General features: G+C 46.7%; 1 protein-coding gene across 1 annotated transcript in view; it reads left to right on the forward strand.

Annotated features, from left to right (window-relative positions):
* The window catches only part of MANSC1 (MANSC domain containing 1), a 23,897-nt gene extending 12,965 nt beyond the window's left edge, over positions 1 to 10,932 (forward strand). The window contains exons 3-4 of the mRNA XM_006164797.3: positions 1,698 to 1,838; positions 9,871 to 10,932. Of these exons, the coding sequence (XP_006164859.1) occupies positions 1,698 to 1,838; positions 9,871 to 10,919 (1,190 nt within the window). The 3' untranslated portion in view covers positions 10,920 to 10,932. The remainder of the gene's footprint in view (positions 1 to 1,697; positions 1,839 to 9,870) is intronic.
* Positions 10,933 to 13,047: the final 2,115 nt, after the last annotated feature.

Genomic DNA, 13,047 nt, shown 5'->3' on the forward strand with positions numbered 1-13,047 from the left:
ATATATATATATATATATACACACACACATATATATATAGTGAAAAGTACAGAATGAAGAAAAATAGGAGAGCAAAAATAATAAGGCAAGAGGGGAAATGCTAAGAAAAACCAAAAGAGGGACCAGCAGTTAGCATAATGGCTATGTCGCTGGACTCCCACATAGTCGACCGTGATTCGAGTCCCGGACCCGGTGGCTTAAACTCACGCCAGGCGCGTGTGCGTGCGTGCCCAAGATCCCGAGAGAAGCATGGAGGAGAAGGGATTGCGGCATGGCCATCCCCCCTGGAGGGTGATTTCTTGCTTTCTGTCTCTCTCTCTCTCTCTGTGTGTGTCTGGCAAACGCACACACCCTATAGCAAAAACCTCTCCAAAAAAAGAAAAACCAAAAGAAGAACGCTGCTGGCTGAAGGAGAGGGGAGCTGTTTCCCACACACTCCAGTCTGTTGCTGAAGGAGGCCTGATGTCTGCGATGATCAGTGTGCTGATTCCACCCAGCAATGCCACACTCATGGCTTCCTAGTTGTCTAAGAAACCTTTAAGATATGAAACGCACATGAAATCAGTAGATTTAGAGCCTTTTCTTAAAGCCCAGATTCAGCTGTGAATGTGTAAACATCACATCAGGGCCCAACAGATAGTGTTGTTGTAGTAGTTAAGGCACTGAACTCCCATGTGGCCCACTGCAGTTCAAATCCCAGACCTGGCAGCTTGAAACTCATGCCAGGTGCGTGTGCATGCATGCCCAATATCCTGAGAGAACAGAGGAGAAGGGAGGAAAGGAATGGCAGCGTGGCCATCCCCTCTGGGGGCTGTTTCTCACTTTCTGTCTCTCTGGAGAGCGTATGCATCCTATAGCAAAAATCTCTCGAGAAAATGGATTGCAATATCAGTATTTCTACGTATATTTTAGCAAATTAAAGGCTTCTTTCTTTTTTTAAAATATTCTGTCTTCCCTTTGAGCTAGAGAGAAAAGGGAGGGAGGCTGAGAGGGAGAGAGGCAGGCTCCCCTGACAGGGTCTCACCATACCATAGTCCCCCCAGCCTTCCAGCCAACCAGAATCCTGGGAGCACCCAGCAAGTGCAGGCCAGCCTGGGATCCAGGCCCAGGCATTCCCACATGCCTCCAGCCTCACACAGCAGCACCCTGCCACCCTTGTGACCACACTGAGCCTTGAGCTTTTTACTGTGGAATTACATGTACTATTAAAAACTGATTTGCCAAAAATGACCTTAACTCAGATTCTTAAATTTAATGTGTGTGTTTGTTTTATCATAGAGCATATGTAATTGCCAAAGAGACAGAGAGGGAAGGTGGGAATCACCTCCTGGGGGAATGGCAAAGCCATAGTCCCTTCTCTTCTATCCTCCTCTCAAGACTTTGGACACACACACACACGCACACACACACACACACACACACAGCGTGTTTTTATCAAGCCTCCAGGTCCAGGATTTGAACCACAGAGTAGGTTATGTGGGACTCAATGCCTGGCCCTGAACTCAATGTGATTTTAAGTTGCTTTAAAAAGCTACGCTAAGGAGGGGGAAATAATTCAGCAGTCAGCAGGCAAGTAAGCAAGATGAACAAAGGTGTTTGTTTGTATTAGACAGCAGAATAAATGAAGTTCTTCCTGCATGCCCAACTCTTTAGAAAGTCCAATTTCAAACTCATGCTTATGAAACCTCTCATTGCAGGAGACAAAGCATGTAACCTGATGATCTTCGACACACGGAAAACAACTAGACAACCCAACTGCTACCTGTTTTTCTGTCCCAGCGAGGAAGCCTGTCCACTGAAACCAGCCAAGGGACTTATGAGTTACAGGATAAGTAGAGGTAATGCAAGCATTGCTCTTTCTCTTATGCGATTGAAATTATTTCAGGATATGCTTTCTGTGAATGATTTCCTACAAAAGTCTAAATAAAACTACCAAAAACGTCATAGATACTGAGATACACAAGAAAATATCATGAAAGTCAGTTTATCAAACCTAAATTTGCTTTCCAGTTCAAAGTCTTCGGCACTATATTTGTTTTGCTTTTAATATATATTTTATATGTATACATGTATATCTTCATTTGACGAAAGACACAGAACTTTTTTTTTTTTTGGAGAGATTTTTTTTCACTGTAGGGCGCATGCGCTCGCCAGACAGAGAGAGACATAGAGACAAAGCGAGAAATCACCCCCCAGGGGGGATGGTCACGCTGCAATCCCTTCTCCTCCATTCTCCTCTCGGGATCTTGGGCACACACGCACACGCGCCCGGCGTGAGTTCTAAGCCACTGCGTCCGGGATGCGAACCGCGGTTGACTACGTGGGAGTCCAGCGACATAGCCATTACGCTAACTGCTGGTTCCCAGAACTTTTTTATTATGAAGTTTACCTACCTGTTCCACGAGAGAGGGAAAGACAAGCACCCTCACCAGGGGCTCATTCCTCAGTTTTCCCTCCAGCATTTCCAGCTAGCCAGGATCACAAATGCAGCATGCTTGCCTGGTGTGTGTGGATGGACCCAGGACTTGAATCCTGATCCTCCACATGGCTTTCAGCATTGCAGAGGGTTGTGCTACCAATGTGCCACCATAGTTGGGCTTGCACAGACTTTTTATTAAAAAACATATTTTTGGCCAGAGGATACATGTACTTTTCAGAGAGAGAGAGAAAAAGTGAGAGAGAGGGAAAAAGTGAGAAAGTGCCCCTCCACATACACTCCCTGCCATGAGGAGTGGTCACACTGCAATCCCTTCTCCTCCATCTCTTCCTCCTTTCAGGATTTTGAGCATGCACCCACATGCGCCTGGCTTATTTCTCAAGCTGCCAGGTCCAGGACTTGAACAGGCACTTAACTATCAGGCTGCAGATGGTCCTGAAACCTTTTATACAGCATTTTTGAAGCACTTCTTTAGAACAATGTCAGCAACCCTGGAATAAGTACACAGGTCTACAGGATAACTACTTCCAAAGGGTTAGGACCCATGTTAATATGTACAATCTCTTGTATTTGTTATTAAGTTCCTGTTGTTTCATAATTATCTAAAATCAAAATTATTGGATGCTATTCTTTAGACCTGGAGGGAAACTCATTCAAGAAGTAATATATTTATAAAATTTCTTTCTTTCTTCCACAAAAGAGGGTGATAGAGAAGGAGAGAGAAAGGCAACCCCAGTGAGGTCATCATGCCGTAATCCTGCCTGCAGCCCCAGTCAGCCAGGATCGCGATCATACGCACGTGCACAGTGAGACCTTAGCACAACCCAGGACCTTCCGACATGGCTTCAGAGTCACAGAGCTCTGCATTGCTGCTGTGCCACTGCATCCAACTTTAAGAAGTTGTTTGTATGTTTAATGTTTTTGCCATAGGGCACATGCGCTGGCCAGACTGAGAGGGAAAGTGAGAAATCACCCTCCAGGGGTGATGGCCATGCCACAAGCCCCTCTCTTCCATTCTCCTGGGATTTGGGGCAAGCACACACTTGCACTTGGCGTGATTTTCAAGGTGCCAGGTCAGGGAATGGAACTGTGGTCAGCCATATTGGAGTACAGTGCCCCATACCCTATGCCACCTCCTGGCTCCTGTTGTGAGCTTTAAACAGATTTGTTACTGGGTTTTATATTTTTCTAATCTTATTCATTCATTTCTTCCATGAGAGAGAGAGAGTAAGAGAGTCGGGATCCCCAAGAAGGTCTTGACATGCAATCCAGCCTCCAGCCAGCTGATCATGAGGAAGGGCATGACCAGTGTCGTTAGGGAGGTCTCCAATCTTGAACCGAGGACTTTCCCATGTGGGGTTGCCTTGCAGAGCATGATGTGTTACTGCTGAGCCACCGTCTGGCCCCTGTGTGGGGTTTTAAAGGCGATTTCTCAACACTGGCTGTGCCTGCTCGCTTGCGAATGGACAGTGATGCAGCAGCAAAGACGGGCTGGAAAGGCTGGTCCTGGGGGCAGGGGCGAGATCCAAATGAGAGGCCATGGCTGCCAGTGGGCAGGGGGAGGGCGACATGTGGGCCATTCTCGGGGCAGGGTTGGCATCACGCTAATGACGTGGATATGGGGAACCACAAGACAAGTGACAGGGCTGAGTCCTGGCTTCTGAATCGAGTGTCTAGACGGTGTTGGGGCCATTTACTGAGTTAGAGAAATCTGGGAAGAGCAATTTTAGGATTAGGAGGTCGAGTGAAACCAAGGTCTCTCTGGGCTGTAGTGGGTGTAAAGTACTTTGGGGACCGATACTGCCCGGAGTGCCTGGACCCTGACTCTGCTTTGCCCCCTGGGTGAGGTGGTGCTGAGTTTTGTTCATGAACTAGGGAATCCGTCCAACATCCTCGTACACAAAAGCATGGAGCATCGATAATTTGTGTAATAATCTGTTGCTGGGAAACTGTAACAGAAATTATATTTGACCTTATTTTCTAAGGTTCCTAATGCTCTGTAATCTTGCTTTTGTCATGCATGTTTAAAGGAAAATATGGGGCCACCTTGTGGCCTGGTGGTTAAAGCAGCTGGAGTCCCATGACTGACCCTGTGATTTGAGTCCTAGAACGAGAGGCTTAAAAACACCATGCATAAGTGCATGCATGCCCAACTCTCAGAAGGAGGGAAGAGATGGAGGAGAAGGAATTGCAGTGTCCATTCCTGGTGGGGGTATTTTCTTGCTGTCTCTCCGTCACTCTCTAGCAAGCACATGCACCCTCTGGCAGAAATTTTTAAACAAATGTCTTGTTTTTTTTTTTAAAAAAAAATGGGAAAATATGCAGTAAAGACCATCCTCAGTGGAAGCAGGACAAATGGGAACTTCTCACATGCATAAACCTTTTACAGGGGGTGTGTGAAGCTAATGAAGTGAAATTAGAATCAAGCAGTTCTTGTGGCAGCCAGCAGGGGGCATCATCGGACCGGAGCAGGTTGATGGCTATCTGCGGCAGAGGCACCACCCCGCCTCCTAGCGTGCTGAGGACTGTTGACATCTACAGGATGTGGACAAGCTGTGTTTGTAACTCTGCTTAGGAATCTAGGCATGTTGATGGGTTACATTGCCCCTTTAAAAATGAACGACCTGCCTCCTGTTTAAAGTGAAATTAAATGTAGATACCTGTTTAGTGATTCGTTTCCAGGGGAACTCTTCTTTTCTTTAAGAATTATTTATTTGGGACCAGCAGTTAGCGTAATGGCTATGTCGCTGGACTCCCATGTAGTCGACCGCGGTTCACGTCCCAGACCCGGTGGCTTAAACTCACACCGGGCCCGTGTGCGTGTGTGCCCAAGATCCCAAGAGGAGAATGGAGGAGAAGGGATTGCGGCGTGACCATCCCCCCTGGGGGATGATTTCTCACTTAATGTCTCTCTGTCTCTGTCTGTCTGTCTGGCGAGTGCACACGCCCTATAGCAAAAACCTCTCCAAAAAAAAAAAGAATGATTTCTTTAACTTTATTATTTATTTATTTAAATTTGACCAGGACAGAACAAGGGTGGGAAGGGAGTAAGAAGACAGAACAAGGGTGAGGGCGTGGGGGGAGGGGGGGAGTAAGAAGAAAGCAAGCTGCCAGATTTGGGACTTGAACCAAGGTCGACCATGTGGGAGTCCAGTGCCCTTCACCACACCACCGGCTGGCCCCTTTTTCTTTCTTTTTTTAAGAGAGATTTTTGCTATAGGGTTTGTGCACTCACCAGAGAAACAGAACAGACAGAAAGTGAGAAATCACCCTGGGGAGATGGCCATACTGCAATCCTTTCTTCTCCAGTCTCCTCTTGGGATCTTGGGCACACACAAGCATGTGCCCAGCATGAGTTTTAAGCCATCGGGTCTGGGGCTTGCACCATGGTTGATTATGTGGAGTCCAGCAACACAACCATTATGCCACCTGCTGGTCTCGGAACTCTTCTGTCTTTCTTTTAAAAAAAAACTTTGTGTTGTAGAGTGCACGTGCTTGCTGGAGAGAGACAGAGAGAAAGTGAGAACTCACCCTTGGGGGATGACCAAGGCACAACCCCCTTTCCTCTGTTCTCCTTCTGGGACTCTGGGCACTCCTTCACACAACCTGTGTGTTTCACAAGCTGTCGGATCTGGGACTTGAACTGTGCTGTCAGCCATGTGAGAGCAAGCTGCCTCAACACTATTCTACCAGCTGGCCTGGCACTCTATTTTCTAAAGCCAGTTGACTAATATTTACATTCCGAAAACTTGAAAGATGACAGTAAACTCTGTTCTTTCTATAAAACTGTAGCTTGAGGGACCAGCAGGTAGCATGGTGGTTAGGATGCTGAACTCCCACATGGCCGACCACAGTTCAAGTCCCAAATCTGGTGGTTGCTTTCTCACTTCCCTTATCTCTCTGTGTCTCTCTCTAGTGAGCATGTGTGTCCTTCAGCTAATTAAATAATAATAATGATAAATAAAAGCAAATAATTTTTTTTTTAAACTGCAGCTTGAGACAGTTTAATCTTTTTGGAAGGGCAGCCTAGGGGTACGTCATTTCTACCAAGGACTAGAAAAATAGGAGAATTCAGAAATAAAATAAATTGAGAGTCTGTTTGCTCAGCTGTTTTCCAGGTGATAATCCCCCATTTTTCAATTCAGTGAAGCAGCGTGAAAAGGAAACTCAAAAGAAGAGTGAGGGCAAGGACTGTCCCCAGTTCCGCTGTGGGCCATGTCTGTGCGACGGGGAGGGCACACCACGCCCGGGGCAGATACCAGGGCTGAGGTACACGGAGCCGTGCGCAGACTCCCGGGCGGCTCTAGGATCTGTGCCGAAGGTGACTCCTACCGTGAAGTGGGACCGGCCCAGCTTTGCTGTGTTTATGAGCCTGTATGCTTGAGAAAGAAACCAGCGAGTCTGGTCATTCTTTATCGATGGCCTCATTTAAGCTGTGATTTCACACATATCCCAGAACTTTTACTTCGCCTTTTTTAAGTTTTAAAATGAAATATGTTGAATCTGCTTTTTTTTTTTTTAAATATATGATTCCACCTATGAATATCCATGCTATTTATCCATGATGACGTCACGAATGTGATCTCGCCTGTAGTAGAAAGTCTGCTCTTTAGGGACCAGCCAATGGCATAATGGTTACAGCCCTGGACTCCCATGTAGTCGACCACGGTTTGAGTCTTGGACACGGTGGCTTAAAACTCATGCCAGGCACGTGTGCATGCATGCCCGAAATCCCAAGAGGAGAATGGAGAAGGGATTGTGGAATGGCCATGCCCCTGGGGGGGTGATTTCTCACTTTCTTTCTGTCTCTTTGTCTCTCTCCATCTCTCTGGCAAGCACATACACTCTATAGCAAAAATCTCTCTAAGAAAAAGAAAGAAAGAAAGACAGACAGACTGCTCTTTAGCATTGTTGAAAGAAAAAGAACTTTGGGCAATCAGATTCTGTTCTATACGCCAGATGGACTAATAAGTGACAGTTTGTTATTTTTTTTTATTTATTTTTTATTTCTGGAGAGGTTTTTGCTATAGGGCATGTGCACTCGCCAGAAAGACAGAGACAGAAAGCAAGAAATCACCCCCCAGGGGGGATGGCCACGCCGCAATCCCTCCTCCATTCTCCCCTTGGGATCTTGGGCACGCACGCACACGCACATGGCATGAGTATAAGCCACCAGGTCCAGGAGTTGAACCACGGTCGACTACATGGGAGTGGGAGAACCGTAAGTGCTGGAGATGCCCGCTGCGTCTTTCCTTCTGTTTTCTGCAGGTCTAACCTCTGCAAAATGGTTAGCCACAGAACTGAGTAACACAGCGACTCAGCGCCAGTGCTGCGCTCGACTGCATTAGCAAGCCTCTCTGGCCTGAGCTGTAAATGAGATTCGAAGCTCTCTCTCGCATAGCAGGATCTGAGGCTGGTTCTTCCTCAGAGGAAGTGGGACTGTATGGTTTCCTGCTCTTTCTGTCTGCAGTGTGGCCACGCAATTCCAAATACTGGTCCCATTGTTCTTATAACCTAAGGCTGGCTCTAAAACTCTAATGGTCGAGAGTCACAGTTAAATCTCCCAGTCGCCTCCCTCTTCCAAGTGCTGGGCTGGAACTGTACATCCCGTGTCTCAACTGGAAAATGCCATTGCCCAGGGCCTGGGTGGTGCTGCTGTGATAACACAGCTGGACTCACCTAGGAAAGGTCCCGGGTTTGTGTCCTGGGACCTGGAGCATGTGTGAACCCAGATCTGGGCAGGGCGAGACCCCGGCTAAGGCTGGGGGTTCACAGTGGATGACAGCCCCTATTGAGTAGGCTGTGTCTCTCTGTCTCGTGGAAGAAACAATAAGTAAATTTTTAGGAAATGCCATCAGCCTTCTGCTACTGCCTGGCTCTGTGCCCTCAGAGAAAACCAGGCCTTCCTCCTCCCTGTCACAGGCTTGTTTCCAAGATTCTGTCTCCTCTCCTGACTCTACCACCTCATTTTCCACGGTTTCTACATATCCCTTCTTGCCCACCCTGAGTCCTCGCTGTGAAATCTGGCCTAATAATTGGGCCAGCAGGTGACGTGTGTTAAGGCACTGGACTCCCACATGACCAACTGCAGTTTGAGTCCCAGACCTGGCAGCTTGATTTCTTATTTTCCATTTCCCTCTCTCTGTCTCTCCCTGGTGAGCATCCATGCCCTATAGCAAATTTTAAGGAAATATAATAACATTAAATAAATCATTCTTTCCATAATTATTTATCAAATTATAAAATATAAACATTGTATAAATTATAATTATTTGGACCCTCAGATCACTTGGAGAATTATTTATAATTATAAAAAGAATGATTTAATTTTATTATTTTAATTTGCTCTAAGGTACATGTGCTTACTAGAGAGAGAGAGAGAATGAGAAAGCTAGACGCCAGGTCTGGGACTTGAACCACACACAGGTGGCCATGTGGGAGTCCAGTGCATTACGCACCACATCAACTGCTGGCCCCAATAAATAATTCTTTAAAAAAAAAAAAAAGAGAAGAAATCTAGCCTAATGGTCACTAGTCGTCTCGGGCCCTGGGGCATATCCAACAAGAGCTTGGGCCACACACCAGCACTCGCCCTGCCCAGCTCTCTGCTGTGGCCCCTTAATCCACCTCAGTGACCTAAACCTGCTGCCGTCCTTGCTGTGAGCTCCTCTTAGCGCCTTGCATGCTACTCCACCACTTCCTTCATTTCCCGACCTGCCTGCCTTCTCATTTCTCCTGTCCCATCCCTCCAGAAATAAACCATAGCATCCGTAGAGAGGCAGTGCAGTGAGGTTCTAATTTAGCCATTTGTGTTTCCCCACTGTGTACATGTTTCAGGGAAATACCAAGTCTCAGCAGTTTGGGGACTCATGGAACAAGTTGATCGGTTTCTTGGTTTTTTGGGTTTTTTTCCCATTGCTGTTAGAAAGCATGTACACTCGCCAGAGAGAGGTAGAAGGAGAGAGCACCTCTGCGGCACCCCCGCGGAGATGATCGCACTACAATCCCTTCTGCCATTTCTCCACCTCCTCAGGATCTGGGGCACACACATACATACATGTGTGTGCAATGTGTTTTTCAAACTTCTGGTGCTGGGATTTGAACCATAGTTGGCCATGTTTGTTTGTTTTTAAGTTTTGCTATAGGGCACATGTACACACCAGGGAGAGACAGGGAAAATGGGAAATGACCCCCTAGGAGGGATGACCATGCCACAATCCCTTTTCTCCCATTCTCTCCTTGGGATTTTTGGACATGATCGCACACACGATGCTTTTTTTCAAGCCATCAGGTCCAGGACTCGAACCATGCAGCCAGCCATGTGGGATCCAGCTGCTTTAACCTCCACGCCCTCTGCTGGCCAATGTTCGCTCTTTTTAACCTACGTTAACATGGAAGTCTTTACATCTTCCTTTTATTTTCTTTGTTTTCAGATTTTCCATCTTTGACCAGAACTGACTTTCCACGCCAAGAGTTAGCCCACGACGATGGTCTCTTACGTGGCCTGTCTCCACTAGCAGTCACTTCTGCCCTCCCTCATCGGGCAGGTTATTCAAAGCCCGCTGATACCTTATGGGAAGGTGCCAGTTCTCCAAAGTTTGGAGCCGCGGATAACTTGGAGAAACTGTTCAAGATTGAGGAAGTGAGTACACCGTTCCCTGCTCATAAGGAAAAAAGCCACTCTGAGAATTCTCAGTTTTCCCCAACACAAAAAGTCGCTCATCTGCTGCCTGAAGCCGTGACTGTGTTCCCAGTTGCAGCACCTGCTGCATCTCAGGGCACTGTCCCTGCCGCTCTGCAGCCTGCAGCCCTTCCCCCTGCCAGTGCTCCCGCGGTACCTCTGCTGACTTCTCACCCACGGGTGGCCACCACGGCGCGCCCCGTGACCAAGGTCACCTCTCAGCCCACCTCTGTGCCCCGTGTAACCAAGGCCACCTCTCAGCCCACCTCTGTGCCCCGTGTAACCAAGGCCACCTCTCAGCCCACCTCTGTGCCCCGTGTAACCAAGGCCACCTCTCAGCCCACCCCGGCCCTTGTTTCTACAGCTGTTACACGTGCTGTGGTTATGCCCCAAGCTGTGACTACAACCGTTTCGACTCCCATCTTTCAGACACCCACAGATTTGAAAGGCACCCCAGAAATGGTGCCCCTAAGAGAAATCTCCAGCCACAGCTGGAGCACAGGGGTTGTACATCGCCCCACTACACTTTCTTTGTCGAGTGAAGAGTCTCCTGCTACAGATAAAACTGCTTCCTGGGGCCCTGGGAAGGCTGGTGCAGGTGGCTCCTCACTGAGCCGCATTCCAGAAAGCCAGCATGTGCTCCCACTGGAAAAGTGGCTTCTCATCGGGACCCTGCTCTTCGGCGTTCTGTTCCTGGTGATAGGCCTCGTCCTCTTGGGCAGGATGCTCTCAGAATCCCTCCGCAGGAAGCGTTACTCACGACTCGATTACTTGATCAATGGGATCTATGTTGACATCTAAGGATGAAACTACTTGGCTAGTTCATTTCGTAACTAGATGCCCAAATGCACTACATTTCTGCCAAGTTGCCGATCTTAGCAGATTGGTTATATTTTGAAGACAGAAAAATGCCCCGGATCCCTTTGGGCTTTTTTTTTTTTTTTTGCGGGGGTGGGGGCGGAGGAGGAACCAAATTAGGTCATTTGACTGAGCTGTCTCTAAAATATTAGCTGAAAAGATAACTCTACCTAAAGTAATAATGTATTAACTATGGCAATTAATTAATTACCATATAAATAGAAAAATTCAACTAGCTTTATGCAAGGAAAAAAGTTTAGGATGCGTAGGTTCCAATTCATTCATATTTCTGATTGCAGATAAAGTCTCTTGTTTATGATGTTAGTTCTAATGGATTCACTTTTCTTTTTATATGAATTCCAATAAAACTTATTCCAGATGTATTTCCTTCCAATTAAGTATGTGAATAAATCTTTGGGTACTCAGTAATATTCTGCTAAGTGACACATCCAGCTGGATAACTTTCCATTTATTCCCATTGGCAAAATGGTTAAATGATGAAAATATGTGTTCCCAGTTAAAATGACAAATCCCATTTTCCCCTCAATGAGCAAAAAAGGCTCCTTTGGGAAAATTCTAGCTGAACATTAGCTGCAGAGAGACAGTGTAAGTCAGCTCTGATAAATGGACAAATCCATTTGGGGTCTGTTCTACTTCTTTTTTTTTTTTTTTTGAAGTATTAGGGCCAGCAGGTGGTGTGGTGGCTAAGGTGTTGGACTCGCACATGACTGATCGCAGTTCGAGTCCTGGGCTTGCTGGCTTGCTTTCTCACTTTCCCCATTTCTCTTTGTCTCTCTGGTGGGTGCATGTATTCTGTACCAAATGTAATAATAATAATAATGATAAATCAAATGAAATAAATAATTATTTTTAAGATATGTACTATAATACATATGTAGCAGATGGCATAATGTTACTGGATTCTCATGTAGTTGAGCATGGTTCGAGTCCTGGACCCAGCAACTTAAAATTCATGCCAGGTGCCTGTGTGCACATGTCCAAAATCCTGAGAGGAGACTGGAGGAGAAGGGATTGTAGCGTGGCCATCCCCTATGGGGGGAAGTGATTTCTTGCTTTCTGTCTCACTGGAATCACATGCACTCTACAGCAAAAAATCTCTCTCTAAAAATAAAAATAAATGTATTATATGCATTTGAGCCAGCCCCATAATACAGTATTTAAGGGTTCCAGATCCCGCATGGCCTGCCACTGTTCAAATCCCAACCCTGGTAGCTTGGAAAAGATGGGCATACATGTGTGCACGGCCAAAAGCCTGACCGGACGCCGAGCTGCAGGAGAAGGGACTGCGACATGACCGTCCCCACAGGGTGTGCTTTCTCCCTCTCCCTCCGGAGAGTGCACCTGCACGCTGGCCATTTAAAAAAGTAGACATTTTCTAAACCTGTACTAAGTTTAAAATATACCAATGTTATCTCTAAAGCCTTATCTAAACCTGACCAACAGTCAATTTTAGCTTTTTTTGGAACAACATTGGAAATAATATATAGCACTTAGATTTGTATGCTGTTAATGTTTGTTGGCTAGTTCCTGAAACATCTGAGAAGTACTCATAACAAAGAGTTTGTCAGACGAGTTGCAAGTGGCATGACTCAGAGTCCAGGAGGCTGCGTTGGTCATTTTGACACCCCACCTCTCTGACTTCTCACCAAGTTTCTCCACGTCTCCATCTTTTATCTGCAAAAGATGTTTGGTGGGACCAGCAGTTAGTGTAATGGCTATGTCACTGGACTCCCATGTAGCCAACCACAGTTTGAGTCCCAGACCTGGTGGCTTAAACTCTCACCGGACACGTGTGTGTACATGCCCAAGATCCCGAGAGGAGAATGGAGAATGGATTGTGGTGTGGCCATCCCCCCTGGGGGGGTGATTTTTCGCTTTCTGTCTCTCCATCTCTCTCTGTCTGTCTGGCGGTGCACATGCCCTATAGCAAAGACCTCTCCCAAAAAAAAGAAAAGATGTTTGGTACCTGGACCAGCAGATGGCACCTGGTTAAAGTGGCTGGATCCCACATGGCCCACTGCAGTTTGAGTCCGGGCCCAGCGGCTTAGAA

This window comes from Tupaia chinensis, unplaced genomic scaffold (assembly GCF_000334495.1).
Source record: "Tupaia chinensis unplaced genomic scaffold, TupChi_1.0 Scaffold143728_1, whole genome shotgun sequence".
Classification (NCBI taxonomy): domain Eukaryota; kingdom Metazoa; phylum Chordata; class Mammalia; order Scandentia; family Tupaiidae; genus Tupaia; species Tupaia belangeri.